Source organism: Molothrus ater, chromosome 3 (assembly GCF_012460135.2).
Source record: "Molothrus ater isolate BHLD 08-10-18 breed brown headed cowbird chromosome 3, BPBGC_Mater_1.1, whole genome shotgun sequence".
Taxonomy (NCBI): domain Eukaryota; kingdom Metazoa; phylum Chordata; class Aves; order Passeriformes; family Icteridae; genus Molothrus; species Molothrus ater.
In genome coordinates this window covers 16,348,651-16,370,065 of record NC_050480.2, presented here as the reverse complement: position 1 = coordinate 16,370,065, position 21,415 = coordinate 16,348,651, and the positions used below count along the sequence as shown (strand labels likewise).

The window sequence follows — 21,415 nt, the reverse complement described above, 5'->3', positions numbered from 1 at the left end:
CCCGACCCTGGGGCGGTGGCGAGTCCCGGGGGCGGCGGCGGAACCACGCCCCTGCCCCTCGCGCCGTGCCCCCCCCCGCCGCTTTAGGAAGTGCCGCTGACAGACGGCGGCGCTGACCTATCGAGTAGCCCCTCCTCAGGAGAGCCCCGCCTTCTCGAGCTCTGCGACCAATCAGAGTAGGCTGGGGGCGGGAGATGAGGATCTGCGAAGCCCTCGCCTGTCACCACTTCCCTCCTCCGCTGCGCGAGATGATTGGCAGGCGAGACATCCAATGGACCGCGGAAGGCCCGCGGCGGGGCCAATGATGCGGCGCGGGCGGGGCCCTGGCGCGCGGCGGGGGCGGGGGAGCGGCGGGCCGGGGCGAGGCGAGGCGCCGCGCAGCGCCGGCAGGAGGGCGATGGTGGCAGCGTGAGGTGCGCTGCGACCCGCGCTGTCTGCCCGGCCGGCGCGGAGACTGGCGGGGGAGCCGTGTTCGCCATGAGGCTGCGGGAGGACGGGGACAGCCGCGGGGCGCTGCCGGCGGCGGGGCTGCTGCAGTAATGGGCAGCGGCAGCACTGACTCTCGCCTGCCGTGTGGTGCCAGCGCGCCCGCCCGGCGGGACCGCCCGCGAGGAGCCGGCGGCAGGTGAGTGCCGCACGGGGAGCCGCCCGTTCCCTCCCGCCGCTCCCGAGGCCGCCGCTCCCCTCCTTGCTCCCCGCCGGTGGCGTTTTAATTTTTAAACGGCTCCGGCTCCCGGCCAAGGGCGGGGGGCGCTGCCCCGGCGGGCTGGGCGCGGAGGTGACACGGGCTGCTGAGGCGGAGCGGGGTGCTCCTCGCCCCGGGCTCCCTGGGGACCCTCTCTCCCGGGGGCCATTCCACTTCAGGTATCCTCCTCTCCAGCTCTGATGCCATCCTACCCTGACTTCTCGCCAGCTGCGGCCAGCTTGGGCTTCCCTCTATTCGTAATGAAGAGGCTTTTCCCCCGCACCCAGCGCAGATGCTGCTTTCCTTTCGAGGGAGGAGACCCACCTGGGTTTCTCCTCTCCCTTTTCACTTCCCTGATGATCATTCCTCAGTGCAGGATGGAGAGACATTTCCATTTCAATATGATGCAGCGAGGAAGATGGGGAATCCTGGGTAGCCAGGACTCGGGAAATGCCCCTTCCTCTCTCGTCCTCTTCCTCACCCTGGCACAGGCATTTGAGCAGCAACAACTCCCTTTCTGTCTTCTTGGCTGATCCTTCTCTTTGGACAGAGAGATGAAAGCGGGAGGTGTGTTAGAGGAAACAACTGTTACACCTTTTGTCATCAAGACAAAGAACTTCATCTCCCGGTGTCCCTCCCTCTGGGTGCATGTTGGCAGCACCTCAGCCACTTTGCACTGTTTCCCGGAGATGCTTCACAAGGATTCCGTGTGGCCCCGAGCTGCCCTTTTTTGTTGTTGTTGCCAGTTATGATGTTGCTGATAATAGGATATGTTGATATGTTTCCGAATAGTCTCGTGGTTTGAATTCCTGAAATTGCTGCAGTATTTTTATTTATTTATTTATTTAATTGGGGTTGTGGGGGGTGTAGATGACAACAGGAAAGGGCTGTGTTCTTGTGGTTGCTTATAGTTCTTTGAGAGGTAGGAGATCACGTGCAATTGCAGCACTTAGTGAGAAGTGTATTAACCAATGCTGTCTCTTCTCCCTGTATTATTTGTCTTCCAGTCCTACAGTCTTCCCTTCATCTACTGTGTGAAGAATGATGGTTCCATGAGAGAACTTCTTTTCCATTACCTGTCTACTGCTACTGCATGCTGCTCCTGGCCAGTGATGAGCCATTCTGCTAGACTGGGATTTACCCTGAGGAGGGGAGAGGCAGAATATGGATTGTAGACATCCCGTCAAGTTTCTCCCACACTCTTTTTACTGTGTCTGTATATAAACCTGCTAGTATCAAGCACACACGCTCTTTGAAACCAACGTTGGTGTTCACGCAGTTGCTGCTGTGTAAGAGGACTGGTGTTTCTCACCACCATGGCTTCAGTTTGGAAAAGACTGCAGCGTGTTGGGAAACATGCATCCAAGTTCCAGTTTGTGGCCTCTTACCAGGAACTGATGGTTGAGTGCACCAAAAAATGGTAAGAAGCAGCTCATGTGTAAAAAATAATGGAGTAAGTTGCTGGTGCTGAAATAGGAAATGTTGCTCACTGTGTATTGTGTGGTAGGTGCATGCTCTTGCATCCCCCTACCTTCTCTTGCCAGCCCATTGCAGAAGCAGCTGCATGAGCTGCTTGTCTTTCCCAGTGAGTGCTGGCTTTGCTGTGTGGTTACCCTGGACCTGCTGGATTTGTTCTGTACTATTGATTTTCTGGGCTGGCATTGTTTTTACCTTGCAGAGGAGGCTACATTTGTTAGCTCTCATCTGTGACTTGGTGGGGCTTTGTTTGTCAGTTTTGGGTTTTTAGTGGGGCTTTTTGTTTGGTTTTTATTGTTTTTTTTAAATGTTTCCCATGAAGTCTTTTCCAGCTGCCAATTCAGCTTGGTGATGCTGAGGGTTATCTGCTGACCCTTGAGTTGTTTGACGGGGGCATTGGAGATCAGTCCTGGACATGGTGGTCATGGGACACATGGGTTGGATGCCCGTTTTGGTTTTTGACTTCCTTACCTGAGGAGGTCATGTTTCTCTTTCTTCTTTTCCATTTTTCCTTTCTGTCTTTTTTAACAGGAAGGGGCAAGAGGCAGGTCCTTGGGAATTGCCTTAAGGTGTTTGTTTAATGAGACAGGAATTTTGTTCGATGGTGGTCCAGTTGGATGGCTTTGGAGCTGACTAGACAGCAGTTAATGGTATGGGTCTGGCACATCATCTTTCCTGTGTAAAATGAGCTTAAATAAATCTGCTAGGCAAGACTAGAAGCAGCTTTTAAGTAGTCAGGGGAAGATCTCCATTATATAAATACTTAACTGCTGTTCTATATGTTTGGAATATTGATATTACTGACATAATTCCTCACATTAGTGTGAGCATGTAGTGTTAGGGGATGAAGAAAATACTTTCCAGACCTCGTGGACTGAGATGTTCAAATTGCCTTGTAATAAACTGCAGCCTCCTTTCTAATACTTGGCCTTTCTTCTTGTTGGCAAGTTTGGCACATGCATTGGCTGCTTTCACTGGTTATGAGTAATTGCCTCTACAAATTTAAATTCTATCTCTTGGAGTAGGAAATCTCTGTCAAATATGCTGGAAGGCTGCACACTGCTCTGTCTTAAAGGAGCACTGTCAGGTTAAATGTTTTGGATTTTTTTAGCAAGTTGTCTTCATGCTTAGGATGTTTAAGAAACAGAATTTTTCTGGAAGTTGAACTTGCTTTCACAGAGTAAACTACAAATGGAAACACTGTAGAAGTTGAAAGAAGCTGTCCTGATTATCTTATGGGGTCTGCTGTCCCAAAGAGGCCAAGGAGTTTTCCGCAGTAACTTTAGTTGATCAGGTTTATTTCAGCAGTTGGGTTTATTTCTTTTTATGTTCTCTTTGCATTAATGAAGGTATTTTAGGTTTCATTTTCATTTTGATTCACTCGTTGCTGAGAATTTGCAGGATGCTTCAGCACTAAAGTATAAATCCTGCAGGGGAATATTTGCATTGGAATTGCAGCTAACCTTTCCTTGGTTTAAGAAAAAGTCATACACAAAAGTTCTCTTGTGAAGTATGTTATTATTTTAGAAACAGGCAGCTTATTGGTTAGTCATAACTGAGAGTGCCCACCTAGCAGAATGTCTGTGTATGCAGTAGTGAGAGAGCCATTCCAAACCTCAGATATGTAACTAATTTTTTGCAAAAAGGTCGTCCTTCTGAACCTTCATTCTACATTCTTGAGTTTAAATATAGACAAGATCAGTGCTTGTGTTGGTTATTACAAAGGAACAGTATGGTGGTGAAATGTGGATGAATTCTAGGAAAAATCACAATGGGGAAAAACATAATTCATAAAGTCCTTTGACTGTAAGCTTTTTGATTCTGCTTCCTGTTATTTTGAGAACCTTAACAAAAAATGTTCTTTAAGCATGCAACCTAAAATACTGTATTTCTGCCATAAATCAAACTTCTATAGAAATGAAGGGTTAAATATTTATGTATTTTGAGAGCCTTCAACTAAGTGTTTCCCTGACTTTGGAGAAGATACAGTTTCTGTGCGTGCCCAAAGGATCACTGCTTCATCTGAGTCTTGCCTCTGAGTTTGGCCCATGTGAGAACAAAACACAAGAAATGAACTCCATATGCTGCTCTTGCTGAAAGCACTCAATATATATTAAGTGTCAGTGCTGTAGTCTGTAGTTTGTTTGATTGAAATGTAGTAAGCAGTAAGTTATTTTAATGTACTGGCATTTTAACAATGCAGTGTTTCTGGAGGAAAAGAATGCTCCATTCATATTTTAAAGTAAATGACAACACAGTCATAAACACACTGGAACTGAGAAGTGTCTGTGAGCAAGGATTGTGCATGACCAAAACAGGCTGTGTTCCTTTTTGTGAACTGCTATCTTCTGTTAGGTTTGCATTTGTCTGACTCTTCAGAAAAAGACTTGTGTGTTACAAGATTTTTGTACTGATTGTGGATGGTGTGCAAGGTTGGGTGAATTTCTGGTTGGCTTTAATACTCTGTTTCCTCTGGACTTGTATTGATTGGAGTTTTTTGTTTGGTTGGTTTTTTTAGTTTTTTTATTTTTTTAAACTTAGTGTTTAAAATAGCTCCTGTTCTTTTTTTTTTTCTGGCATTCTCCTGGCACTGTGAGAAGTCGCCACTGCTGTAGTGTTGCTGCTTCACTTTTTTAAAGGATTATATTATCTCTAAACATTTGACCAAATTGGGCCGAAACCTTTCCTTGCTTTTTCTCCTGCCTATAATTTCTAATTCTTGTCCCTACCAATGCTTACAGACAGCCACTCACAAATGATTGCTTTTCTTTGGTGGTGTGTTTGGGGGAGATAGGTCATGATGGAGTGTCCAGTGTTGTCACTGTTCCTTATTTTTCAGATAATTAACAGGACTGAGTCACTTCTGTGGCATTTTGGCAGCTCCCACTGACCCAGACCTAATTATTGTGGCTGCTCAGTACCTTTGAAAAATTGAACAGTTGGTTTATTTAGAACCTTTCATTAAAAATAAATAAATAAACAGATGTAGTCTTGGTCTTTAATATGGATTAGTGACTCCTGCTATTGCAAAAACATAGTACTTTGCATTAATCATATAAGCAGTTGATTTTTTGAAGGGTGCTTGCTTGCAGGTGCTGGAGTGTGTCATCCTCCATTTACCCTTGGACTAAGCTGGGGCAGCTCAGGATTTTCCACAGAGCCTCACCAGTGAACTGCAGCCCTGGCCTGAAAGGACCACATGCGACACCAGGGAGTTAATTCAGTGCTTATCCTCAGTGCAGAGTCATTGAATAAAACCAGAAATCAGCCTCATTCATTTTGCTTGTGCTTGTACAGAACAGCTGTATTCCCTGCTCTGTGCTGTCAGGGCAGAGGGTTGCTGTGTGGGGCAGGAGTGTGCTGGGCATCCCTGGCAGCTGGAATGCTGTGACCTGTGCTGGGACCCCAGTGCAATTCCTGAACATTGGTGTCAGGCCCTGTTTGGGGTGCCTTTGGCTTTGCTGCCAGTTTGAAGAAGCCCCGGGCTCGTGTTGATCCTGGTTCAAGCTGCCAGCCCAGCACGAATCTCTCGTGTAACCTGGGGCTGCCCAGCTACTGGAGGCCTCTGTTCTGGCAGCTGAGTCGAGGCTTGTCTGAGATCCAGGCTCAGCAGAGGAGGAAACTTCTCCTTTGGACCACAGATCAGTTGTAGTACTTGGACCTGAAGCTCTGATAGCAGTTTTATAGAGCTGCTGAAACATCTACTGCTGAACACATGAGCTCTTTAGGGTGGCTTTTTTTATTTCCTTATTGTTGTGTGGTATCTCACAAGTCAAGAACTCAACAGAGACTTCAAATGTAATACTGACTGGTTTCCACAGAGAATGGCTGAATTGAGAGAATTCAGGCTGCCAAGTTCCTAACTTGTCATTCCTCATTGGATGCTTTTATGAGCAAGAAAGCTGCTCACCTGAACATAGGTGCTAACTGTTTACAAAGGCTGGAAAAGAGTAAACATAGAGGCTTTTATACAGGATTTGTGTTCAGGAGTTGCTTGAGAGATAAAGAAAAATGTTATTTTTGTACAATGTTTGTAATGTCTGTCATTTCTTACATGAACTGCTTTGCTTTTAAATCCTGCTTATAAATATGGTGGGCCATGATGTTTAAAAGGGTTAAACTTTTCATATGTTCAGAAGCTTTAACTGAAGACTGGCTTCATGTCCATGTCCATGAGGCAAGTTGCCTATTTTTATATCGATTAGGTATGGTCTGAAGTAGGTTCTCTCTTTTCAAATACACATATTTCTCTTTTGGAAATGAAGTAAGGCTTAATCTTTTTTTTTTTTTTTTTTTTTTTTATTCCCAAAAGGCTTTAGCCATCTGTTTTCCTCCTCTATTGTAGTTTCATAACTGGATGCTGCAGGAATCTTAAGATTTGGCATGCATTGTGCATGGGAGAGAAATGAGCTTTTTGAGATTGCACCGTTCACACTGATCTGCCTGCCTCATGCTTGCTGCTTTCCAGCAAACCCATCAGTGCCAAAGGCCACCAGAAGAACTAGGCTTAACTGGTTGCTTTAGAATCCTTGTTTGCCTGCATGGGGTCAGGCTGTCACATTGCTCACGTAATTTTCTTGTTTTGCACGGTTGTTGGAGGGGATTTCCTGAGTCCCTAAGTGCATTTGACTATAAAGGGTGATCATATTGAATCTCTTTGGATTCGTTTTGCTGTGCACTGTGCTGTTGTGTTGCGGGCTTGCTCTGCAGAGTTTTTGATCAGATTGGGGTGTTGGTGATACAGGTGTACTGTAGTATATATAACTTGTGCAAGGAAAGCACCATGCAATTTCTCCTGTGTTTTATCTTCTGTTCTTCTCAATGAAATTGTACTCTGTCCTTATACTTTTTATTGAGTTCTAATTCCACACTAAATAATCTCCATTTACAAATACACTTCAACATTTTCTTTGCCATTCATTTCTGGTTTTGACTGAGGATTTTTTGAAGGCTTAAACTGTGTGTCAAACATACTCTTTCCAAATAATCACCACCAGCTGCCTTACAGCTGTCTTCTCTCTTTCTTGCTGCAGTCAATTAAAACACATTTACTGTCCACACACAAAGGCGATTCTCCTCTGTCATTTTGGGTCTCTCTTCTTTGTATCAAAAAGAAAATCCTTCATTGCAGAAACCCAGGTTTGCTCTTATGGACTCCACCTGACTTCTGTCAGGAGGTTGTCTATGAATCCCAATTCCTTAATGCCAGCTGCTTTCCTTCCCTACTTTGCCCGGCTCCCCTCCTAAACCTTTTTACAGCCTCAGGTCTGTTCCATGGACCACAAATCAGGGATTTCTCATCAGAATTGCCGGCTGCATATTGGCAGCAAAAAAATTTTGGTAGGAAAGGTATGAGTGTTTGTGAAGTCTTTCTTGCTGATGACTTTTTAGGTTGTCAGTGCTGCACATTTATACCCATTTTCTATTTGCAGCAATGTTTTAAGAGTGCTTGTGTCTCTGTGACCAGTTTCTAAAAGAATGCATTGATAGCTGCAGGCACAAATTTAGGATCTGTAGGGTCGAAAGATTTGGCATAAATACTTGTTCTGAATTTTGTTTGTCTCTGAAAGACACATTTCTTTTCAGCAATTCCTTGTTTCCTGTCCTATCAGTAACAAAAATAATTAGCAAAAGCAGAAAAAGTTTGATTATATCCAATTGTAGACATATTTCATTTTAATGGTCAGAGTGGTGAAGATGTCTCCTTGAATGAATAAAATGCACTAACTTGTGTTCTAACATAGCTTTACCTTCTGAGAGAGAAACTGTGTGTTTGCATAACTTCCTCACGGAGCTTTTGGAACAAATAAAACCTTGCTCTATTCCTGCAGGCTTTGTGGTGCACACAGGCAATAAAGAACGTGTGCTGTTCATTTGAACCCAGTGAGTTACTTGAACTGCAATAAAGATTTCAATTTGTTTTTTAGGGTTGGATCCATGTGAATATTCTTCTCAGCTCTTTGTGCTAGGAGGTGAAATAAAATGAAATATTATGACATTGTGTAGGCCTCGTATGAGCTGAGTCTGCCATCTCTTAGACTGCTCAGGCTGTATAGTGCCAGTCTGTTGCTTCAATTAGTTTTTAATTGGTTGGAGAGAGCTGAAGTCCCTTTCACAGTTCAGTGTGAATAAGGAGAGAAGGAGGAGGAGGAGGAGGCTGGTAAGGTTGACTAAATCTGGGGAAACTACTCTTATAAAACAAACCCTTCAGCTACGGTAGTAAAAGCATTCTGCTTGGGTGGTTTTCTGAGAATATGGGGGTGGGTGTGTGTGTGTGTTTATTTACTTCTAAAAGCTTTCCCAGTTTACTCTGAGGAGAGTGTGTGAAGTGTGTGTTTGTTTCCCTTGCCCCTCTCTCTCCTTTCACTCCTTGGGGTAGAAGCTGGCCCTTGCAGACTGTTTGCTACCTTGTGGGACACTCCTTGAGCTACCCTCTGCACAAAGTCTGTCTTGTGTGTCCTGGAGTGGACTCTGAAACACAGGAACTGTGCAGATGAACTTTTGTTCCTATTAAGATATGCGCAGAGCAGTAGGGTAAATAAAGCTGTCCTTGTTTTCTTCCTCTTGTCTCTATTTGAAAAATGTCTTTCTGCAGCGTACAGTTTCTGTAAGTGCACCAGAGCCTCTCATCTGGAAGCTGTGTGTTTGGCACTTGAGGTATAGGGTAGCTGTGGCTGTTGGCACCTGGAGAGGCATTGCAGGGATTTGGGAACTGTGGGTAAAGCACGAGCTAAAATTAGCAGAACCATAACTAACATTGCTTGTCCAAGGCTCTGACTCATGAGGTTTTCTGGATTCAGAAGTGGAGCGGGATGTCACTGTCCCTAAGCAGCAGTCGTGTTCTGCCCTGGGGCAGAGGCAGGGTGACAGTGAGCCTGTGAGGTGTGTTAGTATTAAGTGCCATCAACTTCAGTTCCCATTTGTGAGGTGAGTGTGAACTACAGCAGCTGAGGAGCAGGCACACCTCCCTTATGCTGCCCTGATGCAATGGGGAGGAAAATCTGCCAGAGCGGTGAGATGAGCCACAGCTGCAGGCAAGAGCATCTTAGGAGTGCTTCAGCTAAATCACCCAGATCCCGAGTCAGTGCCCTGTGCTGTCACTGTAGGGCTTCAAAGTGCACAAGCTTTTGAGATGAATCAGAAGTGTGTGCCCTTCTGAACTACAGTTTCTCGCTGCCTGCAAACCTGTAAAGATGAGCAGTGCAGAAATAATTCTCATTTGGCTGTTGAGGCTCTCTTTGTAGTGGAGAGTCATTATTGGGGGCTCTTTTTTTGTTTCTAATTTATTATTTAAAGAGACTTTCTTGAGAATTACTCCAAAGCTGTGGCCAGGCTCTGCAGCTGCTTAACTGTCTGCAGCTGCTGAGCTGCAGTTTCTGTGGCTCTGTGTATTTATTTTAGCACAAACTGGTTTGGGGTTTTATTTCATGTGCACGCTCCTGCAGTGTTTTGTGGGCTTTGTTTTGGGTGAGCTGCTGTATCAGCTTAACAGCACACAAGCAGCTCTAACCTTTCATTTCCAATGGATCTGTTTTGAAAAATGACTTTGGTGCTGACCAAACATCACAAAGGCAAAATAATTTCTAGTTCCAGGAACAACTGAATTAGAGCAATCCAGGGTATTTTAAGACTCTCCTACCACATCAGTTTTGGCTCCTGTATTACTGCTGCTCATTTCCTGTGTGCCACCTCCACAAGCACCTGTAATGAGCAGCCACCCTTCATGTTCAGTGGCTTCTTTTCTCACCAAAGAAGTGCTGTGAGCTGCCTTGGTGCTGTAGGACAGGTCAGAGCTGTCTGGGGCTGCAGGATGGGTGGCACTGGCTGCTGTGGTGGGAGATGTGGCTTCTGATGGGTGCAGCTCTGCTGGGAGTGTAAATTCAGCTGCTCCTGTTGGGACAAGCCCCATCACCTTTCACCTAGGCTGGGCAGACAAAAGACATTCCCTAAGCCAGCTCTTCCATTAGGTATGTTGCTGCCTGATGCCCTAGGATGATAGCTGTCCTGACCTTTCTTTAGAGCTAAGGCTGATGCAGTGATGCCTCTGCTTCTACATCCGGTGCCATAAACTAACTTTCCTCTCCCAGCTGTGCTTGGGAAGAGTATTTGCATTGCCAGTACTGTTAATACCAAGAGCTGTATTGAAAGAAGTAACTGGAGAATCTGGATCATTGAATCCAGTTGGCAGCACATTGTACTCTGCCACTCAGTGAGTACTGTGAATTTCCTTGACTTTGTGTCTGCTCATTGAGTAAACTTTGAATCCCTTTGTTTATGTCAGTACACAGGAAAAGATTTAAAAGAACAAAAAAGAGCTGTCAAAAGTTATCTTTTGCAGCAAAGATCTAACTCAGATCTGTAAATTTTCAAACCAACCTGTTGCTGATTTGTCTTTGGTTTATTAGCAGAGGATTTAACTTTGACAGTTCCTGGTAACGCCTGATGTGGTTACAGCTCTGGTCATGCTGACAGGTGGGCAAATCTACTTGGCTGTGTTTTTTAGCTGTACCTGTCTTTTAAGGGTTGTGTCTCTTTGTCTCTTGGAAAACTGATTGAGTGGTTTGTCATTTCCTGTAGGTAACTTGAGCAATAGTTGCATAAAGCTGTGAAAAATTTCAAGAGAACAAGATTTTTAAACTTTTTCTCTTCAAGAGCAGATCTTAACTGGGTAGAGAAGTTAAGGTGGGGTTGTTTCTGAAAGCTGACACATGACAAAGAAGTGTCACCTGTGCATAATAAGTACATATAATCTATAGTATAAATACATAGTTCAAGATGTGGTGTGTATGGATAGGGTGCTTGGAGTAAGTGTCTCTTGAGTGAGTGAATTCCCCTGCATTCCTTCATCTTTGACACATAAGAAAATTTTAAAAATGAGTAAGGCCTGACCTATTTTCTACCACTTCCTCTCATACCACAAAAATTGGAAGAATTTATAACAGCATTACTTGGTTTTGAGGTATATTTAGGATAGTTTTTACTGTTCACACTTTTTGAAAGATACTTTTTAAAAAATACAATGGGGTTTTCACACCCCTTCCCCCCTTTTTTGGGATTTGTGCATGTGGAAAAGGGAATCATGGGTTGTAAGCTCTGCTTTTTTTTGTTTGTTGGTGGTTTTTTTTGTCTTTACTGCTAAAATGGTTTACTTTCTTCCCTGTAGATGGCTACTCTGAGCTCCAGTGTCCACATATCTGTTCAAGATACTGGGATAGACAGTCTTAAAGCAATAAAAGAATAATTTCCTTTTCCACAGATTCTTTTTTTCCCTTATACTAAATGGGATTTGATTTTTAAAAATTTTTAGCTGAAGGCTCACCAAGAGTAATCTTAACACCCTAAATTCTCGTAGCCGCTGATGTAATCAAGGGATGTTTTGCTGGAGGATTGAGAGTGTGTGGTCACCCATAGTGCTAGAATTATAAATGTGTGCTGCTTGAGACATGGTGCTTTCTTTAGTCTGTGACTGCCCTGTCTGCTGGGGGATGGAGGGGGAAAGGCAACTTTTCCTTTCTGCCTCCACACATCGTCCCCTCTTTTCTGGGAGGAAAAGCTGAAAGCCTGCAGCTGCTGCCAGGAGAGCAGCAGGGTCCTACAGAGCACTGGGTGTGAGGGGCTGCCCCTGACACATCCCCTGCCACCTGTGGGGCTGTGGCAGCCCCTGTGCCCCACAGCTCCACACCAGCACTGCTGCCTGCCTTGCAGAGAGCCAGGACACCTGTTTTCTCCAGGCATACAACACTGTTGTGGTTGATGGATCCATGCTGTCAGTGGCTATGATAAATTTTCTGCTGTGTTGTTGGTTTTGAACCTTGGGCCTTTCCCTTATTTTTAGCTTTGCTTCATAGAGGGAAAGTTTTTTTGTGATGTAAAACACGCCTGAGATTTCTGTCTGGCCAGCAAATTCAGCCTTGGATTGGAAAGTCTCAGCAGGCAATTCCAACTAAGGTTTGCAGGGGTGGAAACCTCCAGCTATTATTTCCAAGGGTTGTGTGACAAAGGGCCTCTGGACAGAAGAGAGGAGTCTTGGTCAGACCCTATGGCTGCAGGTAAAAGCCCATACCTTCACCTTTTGTTAGACGCTGGAGAATCTGCAAGGGCAAAAGCTGCTGGCTGCCCAGCCTCTTTCCCTGTGCCTGGAATTGGGGTTTGTGTCAGCCTGTGCTTCCATGTGGCCATTTGTGCAGTGTATTTTTGGAGCAGGGAGCTGCTAGATACATTTCTGTGTTTCTCTGCTCCCCATCTGTTCCTGGAGCTACCTCCTGCTCTAGCTGCCTCGGGAGAAGCTGTATTGCAAGGGAAAGTGGCAGTAAAGCCAGGCATTACCTGCATTTTCAGTGTGAGGGTTATCCAGCCCTGGTGCTGGGTGCTCCTCTGACCCATCAGCAGTCACTTCAGTAGTGCTGGTAGATGCTAATGTTGTAGTACAGTGGCAGGTGACAGTCCCTTGTCTCCTTTCCTGTTGCCCTACTGGAAACAGGAATATGGACATTTTGGCCCATAGATTCAGTCTTGTTATCTGGAGTGGACCCTAATAAAGCGTTTACAGTACACAAAGCCTGCTTCCTCCTGGGGGGAAAAATGCTGACTTCAGTAAATAAATTTATTTCAGACAAACTTGTTCTTAGGGAACTAGATCATGTGCTGTAGGGGGAAGAATAATACTACTGCTTTTAGCAACAGCTGTTAAAAGGAGGATGCTTACTTGACTTGCAGTTAATGGTGAAGTCAATGAACTGTAATTTTAAAAAAAGAAAATAATCTTGAGTTATTCTTGACTATAGGAAGACTGAAATTTATCCTGATTTGTTTGTGTTCACATCATTGTGAGAACTGTCAGTACCTCTTATGACTGACCCCATTAGGATCTAGAGAAGCAGAAACCTGCTGCCTTGTTAACCTCACAGAATGAGTGTTCTGCCCTCATCTTCCTCCTGTGCTGTGCCATAGATGGGCTTAGAGAAGCCTTGGTAGGTCTTCTGTGGGATCAGTTTCTTCTTTGCTGGCTTAAGAAGCCTTTTAAAATGGTCAGCCTTGCAGCTTTTTCATAGAATATTCACCTCTCTTGTTTCAGCATTGCTTGGAGATGGGCAGGATGGGCTGTGAGGTGGTGTGAGCTGGTGGGGAAGCAGCAGGGGAGTGAGGAGCAGAACGTGAGGCTTTCCGCCCTGTTTGAATGTCTTCTGGTCTGTGTGTACAGGGTAAACAAGAAAGATCCTCATGGGTTTGGAGGTACAAAAACAGAGACTTAAATATGAGCAACCATTGTGTGAAATAAAAATAATTATTTCAGGGAACAGCCACAGAGCCTTCTTGTGTTTCTGCCAATATCATCTCTGATTAGCTTGGGGTTTATTGGTGGGATCTTAACTCCTTATACTGAACATCCCTTCCAGCAAAGAAATTAAGGTGGGGAGTTGTTTCTGAAAGCTGACACATGACAAAGAAGTGTCACCTGTGCATAATAAGCACAAATACATAGTTCAAGATGTGGTGTGTATGTATAAAATCAATGTATGTAATGGAACCATCTTCAGGGGATGGAAAGCCCGGATGCTGATGGTGAATAGCAAAAGGACTGGCTCTTGCTAGTAAGGTTAAGGTCTTGCTTGTCCACCCTTGGTTATTCTGGGAGATTTCCAGGTGTGCTGAGGTGCACATGGGCTGAGCAGGGCCAGGAATCTTGCTTTCCTTACAACCTCAAGCCTTCTTGCTGGTAAATTAATAAGTAACTTTGAAATAGTGAAGCTTTTAATGTTACTGAAATACTCAAAATTGTAGCAGGCCCCCAGGACTTTGTTCTTCCATTGAATACAATCCCCATAATCAGCTGTAATCAGATTTTTGTGTTTTATTCAGGCAGATGTTTGCTGACCCAGACCATGGGAAATTCTTAGGGCAAAGTGTGCCCTCTTTAAAATGGGAACTCACTGTGTCACGTTGAGCTTTCAGACCTGATTTTGCTGAACAAGCAGTGTGCACATGTGTGCTTGGACCTTGTCTGTAGGCAGCAGCTCCACTGTTTTCTGTGCCTGAGCAATCATACATGTCCCACAACCCCCATCTTTCCCTTTGGCTTTGCCAAGCAGATATGAGTGCTTCACTTTCAGAATTCATGATAATCACAGTTCTTTCAGAAACGGTTTTAAAAGGGAGGTTCCATCTTTTCTTGGTGAATGCTAATCACGATTTCACCTCTTTTTGAGTGAGTGTGATAGTAACAATCATACAGTGAACAAAGAAGTCTAAAGTGTTCTGGGAATTCTTTTCTGTGCTGAATAAAAACAAACTGCTTTATTTAAATATTTCTACCTTTAAGGCACAGGTAGAGAAAGTCTGGATATTGATATGATATTAAAAAATTCTGAGTATTCTTTTTAGAACATTTTCTAAGACACATAGCTTTGCAAATAAAACTGCAGTATGTTTCAATATCTTCAAGCTGATGTATCCTTTTGTTGTCATCACATTGTATTTTCTTCACTGTATCTGTGTAAATGGTTTTCCATACTGGTGCCATGTTCGGGTTTCCAGGTGGCTGATGTGAAAAGGGGAGGAATAATGCAGCATACACAATATACACATGTGCTGTGGAGTTTAATTTTTTCCTATCCCAATGCAAGTTCCCAGTCACAGCAGAGAAATTGCAATAGTCTTCTCTGTCTCTCTTCAGACATAGCCAGAAGCAGCAGAATGATTTTTGAGAATACTGAAACTAGAAGAGCTTGCAAAGCTATAAAGGCTTACAGTTGCTAAAAGTGGTAGTAAAAGTTATTCTTGTTCCTTATGTAAATAGTTCTGTGTCAGTTTAGCACCTTCCTTTGTTCAGAGCAGACTTGATACATTTTGTACATTTTTTTTCTATTTAGGTATTTTTTGCTTGGAGGGTGGAATAAAGTCTTTGCTTTTCCTTCTCCTGCAGTGTGGTCTAATTGTAGAAACAAAACTCAGAAAATCCTGGTTCTGCACTAGGCTTCCTTTCAACTTGCCTTGTAACTGTGCAGAAAAGGCATCTTTTCAATCACTCCCTAATTTGTGTGCACAAATCATCTTTCATCAACTTTTCTACATTTTATATCCATGGTTGCTTATAAGCAGGATTTATATCTCCTGTTAAAGGCCAGATGGTAGCAGCTCTCTGTTCAGTGGTAATGGTGTAAAACTACAACATGACACTTAGATATGTGGAAATAAAGTGCTAACGATTCCTCTGCACAAAAATTCTGCAGCCACACAGCTCCATTACTAATCCAGCCTTACAAGACTGCTTTGTGATAGAGAAAAATGATCCCTGTTTTATGTCTCTGAGACAGAAATTGTACAGAAGGTGCAAGAAACACTCTCTGTACTGATAGAATTGTATGAGTGCAGATTTATGATAGCAAGGTGCTACATAACTAAAGAAAAAACTGCAAGTTATGCTTTACAAACTTAAAAGAGTGGCCCCTCCCTTTTAGTTTTTTCAATATGAATCATGTTAATCATGAGCTTATTTACAAGTCTGTTTGGTCAGAGTGGAAACTCTTGTAGATCAGTACTGAGGTAGAGCAGGACCAGTGAAGCAGAGTACGTGAGAAAAATAGGGCAGATAACTCTGGAGGGGGATGACCAGTGATCATTGATCTACAGTTCCTGGTTTTTGGAAGGGTTTTTGTTTTTGTTGTGGGGAAAGTTTTTTGTTTGTTTTCTATTTGCTTTTAAAATTGCACATTCAAGGAGTGATGTGTAATTAAGAGTATGTGTACACACTGTCTGGATTAGAATTGCTGATCTTTTTTTTTTTCTCCTCTCTACATTGCTGTAGAATTTATTCTGTAATTTATTTTCTGCTTGGAGTTTGCATTATAGCTTTTTCTTTCATATCACATCCATAAAATTGATCCCAAAATGTAATGCTTGTGGAAGAGAGAATGAGAATATTGTGGGGGTGGGGGAAAGAGACATTTTATTTCCTACCCTTAAGAAAATGCCAAGAAATCTGTGCAGTGTGTTTGTTGCTACTATTTTACTTGTTTGTTGCTCCAGCATATCTGCCCTGTGACTTATTATAAGAAGAGATAGGGTAGCACATGAGACATTTGGAATATCTATGAGGCTAAACTGCCAGAATGGCTCTGAGTTTGGTCAGAGACAGACTGTATTTTTGCCTCTTGACTCTCTCTCTCTCGAAGCAAACCCTCATCACCATTCAGAATCACCAGTCTGCTTTGTGGCTGGTTCTTGAAGACCAGGATTGTACAGAAATCAGATACTTCAAAGGCAGAAGAAAAGCGTAGGTACTTGCTATATGTCTGGTGCTGTTAATAATGTGATGAAGCTGGCCTTGTGTCATCTTTATTTTCCTGGTTTTTTTCTCTTTGACTGAACTCCTTTTTCTTTGCATTGTTAGATTTCTTTGCATTGTGTCAGCATCATGAAATGATGTGTGCAAAAGGCAACGTCTGGCTCTGGTTTACACTTGGACAACATTTTCTCCAGAACACTTATTTCCATTGGCTTTGAAGTTTGAGGGTTTCAGTGACCCAAAACATCTTTGCCCATTAGCTGGATTGAAGTGAGTGAGTAAATTCACACCTCATTTGGTGCTGTATTGCTTGTCTGGCTGCAGAACAAACAAACACAAACCCTGTTTATGTCAAAACTGACCACAGCTGACCAGCCAGAGCAAGGAGAATAAACCTGCCGACCTTGCTGCAGTGGTGGAAGGGGCTGAAGGCTTTGGCCTGCCAGGTGTCCTGTCTGCCTCTGTCCGGGGTCCAGCTGAAGCTGCAGTGCTGAACAGAGCAGTTTCACTTCCTCACATGGACAGCTTTGGGGAAGGAAAGTGGCTGAGAAGCTCTTGGTGCTGCACGGGGTAGGGAGTGAAGAGCTCGCTGTGCCAGTGCCCATCTGTCACAGCTGGGGGGACAAGGTTGAGTTAACAGATCGAGCTGAGATAAATGCTCTGTGTAAGGTCTTGTCTGTGCTCAGAAAGTGGAAGAGTTAAGGAGAGCTGCTTAAAGCATGAAGTGCATAAATAAAACCTTGCTAAATACACTCAATTCAAGAGATTTGCTCATCGCTGTGGTAGCCTTAATTTTCCTGAGTGCTGCTCCACAGGCCTGCCCATTCTCTTGGAAGCTCTTGTGGTGCTGCAGTGGGGGTGAGCAAGTCTGTGCTGTGCTGGCCCTCCCAAGCCCAGCCTTCCATCTGAATGCTCCAGAAGGAAATATGTAAAAATTTTGCAGGCTTCAACTTTTGAGCCTTGTTTGTTTAAAAAATGAAAAGTGCATTTTGTATAAAATACGCTGAAATATGTGGAAAATCTTATTTTGCAGAATCCAAGGAGTTTGTGTGCCCACGCATCTCTACTGTCCATGTTGATGATTCTGCACATAGCTGTTTTTCCCCCCCAGTGCTTGGTGTGAACTCTGCACAGCTAAAATTGATTCTCATTCCCTTGATGGTTAGTTTGCAGAGTGGATTTTATTCATTTGGCTTCTTTGACCTTAACGAGACAAATGTATTAAAATTCCTATTTGAAACGGAATAATTTACAGCAGCTTATCATAATTTCTTTTACTGTAATACCCTTCTAAAAGCTTGAAATTAAAATTTTTCCTCCTGTTTATCCTCAGTACTAGATTCTGTAGCCCTTAATCTAGTAGGAGGTGTGTGCCTTTCACTGTAAGAACACTGTTCCTCACTTGGCACAACAAGGTGTTGCAGTAGGTTTGAGAGGCATTCTTTTAATTTCGGTGGATGGCTCTCATCCCTTTGTCAGATTAACAGTATATTTTCCTCCAGAAACCAGTCTAGCTTCCCTTTTTATTCACCTTTCTGCTTCCAAGGAGAACTGCTTTACACACCAGACACATTTGTATTTATAGATAAAAAATTTTTGAATTAGACTAAAATTGAAATCTAAGGTGAGACAAAACACTTAATCTTTTAAGCTGTATGTACTGTGGGATAGAGTGGCTCTGTCTCTTGATCCCTTTGCCTCATTTAATGGTACAAGACTGGAATCCAGCCTGCAAGACATCAAATCCACATAATGAAAAATCTGGCCAGCACCCAAGCGTCTTCTGTGGCTGAAGATGTTGCTTTACAACTACCCCATGGCACAGCCCTTCAGCTGTGTAAAGAAGCCAGCAGACTAAAACACAACCAGGCATTTCACAATAGCATGGAAAAGGTACAGGTTCTGTCTGTTTTAAGCTGAGATGGAAAACCAACCATGACAGCACAGACAGAAGAAAGAAGGCAACACAGGAACCAAGGTAGTGGCTGGCTTTTGTCTCAGTCTCCAGTTAAAAATTTGAAGGAGTTGATATTTGTGTCCATGTGTCTTCATTGGGAATGTAAGTAAGGATAGGATGGTGTTAATTTTTAGCAGCTCAAATCTCAACAATTCTGGGTATATAAAGGACCTTGAGGAGTGTCCTCCTTGTTGTTGTTAGTAACCAGAGTGGGTACAGTTTGGTGTACTGAAAAAAATACAAGGGACCACTACTCAGTTCCTTCTGTAGGGATGCTGGGACAAAGGGCTGCCAGGCTCTGTTGGGAGCGCCTGACTTGAGTGAAAGCTAGTTGTAACAGAAAAATATTTTATAGGAAGATTATTTTAAAAAATACCAACAGAAAAACCTATCTGGCTGAAAGGTACTATTTCTTTGTGGGTTTTCAGCATCAGCATGAATTCAGCTATAATGTAGGTACTGTAGGTTTGTTTTTTTAACTGAAAGTCATGCTTAAAGCAGTCAGCATAAATATACTGTTACTTCCCAGTTTAGCTGATCTTGAAGTGAATAGTTAAAATCTAGTTCAAATTGCTGCTAGGCATCTTACAAGCAGCAGCTATTGGCAAAATCTGTCTAGGTCCTTAATTGTTGCTGTTCTTAGGGAGTTTTTGAATCTTGGAACAGCAATGTTTCATCAATTGTAGTTGCAAAGTGTGAAGTTTGTATTTCAAAAACTTTACAGTTTTTAAAAGCTGTAAGTTTTTTTTTTTTGTTTGCTTGTTTTACATTTCAAAATAGAAATAGAGGTCTTTCAGTTAGGTTGAGGGTATTTTTTGGTGTTTTTTTTTTTCTCATTTTTGGTTTTGGTTTATTTTTTGCTATATCAAGCCCTTAATGTTGGCAGGAGATTTTGCTTTGTCTGAAGTATCCATGAGTTAACATACCTTTTTTATTAGCCAATACTTGCTGCTGGATATAAGCCATGGGCGTTATTTGAGGGCATTAATTAAAAGGCTTGGTCAGTTTCAACTTCCTAAAAATGATACAAATTTTTAGACTTTGGGTGCACAAAGAACTGTTGAGCTGTAAATGGGAATAATCTGTGTTGTTTTTGAGATTGACTTCTGTAATCAGAAGTGGCAGCTTTTGTTTCAGGAAGCAGCTTGGAAGCAGTGTAACAACTTAAACAGATTGAGCTAGAAGAGGAAGAATCATTCTAATTTTGCAGTCTTTGGAACAGTTATTTAGCTGCAAATACTGACTGAATAATTTTACTTCTTATGTCCACATCTCCATCTTAAAACAGCTCTTGAAAGGTCACCAACATGGAATGGGGCGTCTCATGGGAAATGATCATGGCAATTTTCATTTCCCTGGAAACCACATACAAAAATTTTGTAAATCTAGTAAATTTTTCATCAACATGCAGGAAAATCATAGCTTTGATGTTGACAACATCTACATATAGCTTACTGCTGCTAAATTTGCCACGTTGGCTCATTCTCAATTTTTACATTTTGACAGTCTCACTAAGCTTGGAGAAGATGAGGTCAGTTGAGGCTCTGGGGTTTTTTTTGTTTTGCTTGCTGTGTAAATGTGTGACTTTGGTTGGGGCCCATGTTTCAGTGTGAGGTTCTTGTGTTTCTCTGTGGTGTTTTGAGGCTGTGCCTGCTTCAGAGATTTGCAGTAGCCAGTGCATTATTGCAGTTGATGAAATGTTCTGGTTTTGTGCCCCTGGAGGGTGGCAGAAAGGTGTGTTGTTTCCAGGAGTGTTCCTCCCAGGAACTGAGTGCTTTGCTGAAAGCAGGTGATTCTGTCCTGCTTGTTCGTACAGGGGATGCCAGAATCAGGGCAGAGAAAGCAGTTCAGGATCCCATCCTTCAGCACCTTCCTCCCCCAAAAGCGGGTTCATACTGCTTGATGCCATCTCTCTTGTAGTTGTGGCTGAGAGCACCTGGCAATATTTGCAAAGTCTGATCTCCTGTGCAGTGACAGGGAGAAGGAGCTAGCATAGCATGCCATGGTTTCACTAGGTACTCTCCACCCCCCTCCTTTTTTTTTTTTCCTCCTTGTGATACTAATTTGCAAAAGCAAAAGGAGGCTGCTGACAGATGAGGAAGCTTTAATTGGGGAGCTCACTCTGCATGAGCCAGGAGTGCCTATGTCTCAAAATAAATATGGATTAATTTAGGGCTCAGTAGAGTGATCATTTGCAGGACTAAATATGAGTTTGTATCACACCAGCCCTTCCACACTGCTCCTGTGGCATGGACACAGCTTAGCGGGAATCTGCCCCTCAGTTTACTGAATGCTTGTGTTAGGCTACAATCTTCCTGGGGTCCTGTGTCACACCAGAGTTTGTGCTGTCTTTGTATATTCAAGCATTTATCCAAGCTTTTCAACCTTGCAAGTATCAGAGGCAGACTGCTGTGTGTCATTTGGGTTTTTGTAGGTATCAGCCTTTTTTTTTTTTTTTTTTTCTGGCTTGTATAACCATCTCAGTTCCATAATCTGGGCACCTGAGATGGTGGTAGGAATTTTCTTTTCCAGACAAATTCTATTAACTGGTACCATTCCACCCATGCTGCCCACTTCAGAAGCTTTTAGTAGGTTCACAATTTCTGTGCATCTTCAAATGGTAGAAGTTGCTTTGTGTAATCTAAAACATACTCTTGAGAAATAAAAGCAAACAAAACCCTGGTGCTGTTGGTTTGGAAGGGAGCTTTAAAAGACACATGGTGCCAGATTCTTCTGCTCTTGCTTTTGCAGAACTGTAATCTTCTTTGGGATGTGTCCATGGATAGCAAGCAGAAGAGGAGGATGGAGGCATTAATGCACTGTAGCTTCTGAAACTTGCTTTGTCTGAGTCCTAATGTGGACATTGGAATTTCTGTGGAACAGGAGTATAAACCTTTGTTCATATATCTGTGTGTAAATGTCAAGCTTGCCCAGGCAGTAAGAGCAGCAGAGATCATCCTCTTTAATTGCTCATGGTAGGCTATGTGGAATTTCTTAAATATTTTAGACAAAT

General features: G+C 43.2%; 1 protein-coding gene across 12 annotated transcripts in view; it reads left to right on the top strand.

Moving 5' to 3' along the window:
- Window positions 1-393: 393 nt before the first annotated feature.
- Window positions 394-21,415, top strand: part of EHBP1 (EH domain binding protein 1) — a 205,539-nt gene continuing 184,517 nt past the window's right edge. For 6 of the 12 annotated variants that reach the window (XM_036380060.2, XM_036380059.2, XM_036380058.2 and 3 more), the window contains exons 1-2: window positions 395-625; window positions 1,693-2,105. In XM_036380060.2, the coding sequence (XP_036235953.1) occupies window positions 2,002-2,105 (104 nt within the window). In that variant the 5' untranslated portion in view covers window positions 395-625; window positions 1,693-2,001. Of the gene's footprint in view, window positions 626-1,692; window positions 2,106-21,415 lie in introns of all 12 variants that reach the window. The other 6 variants (XM_036380065.2, XM_036380062.2, XM_036380057.2 and 3 more) reach the window with 2 other exon arrangements.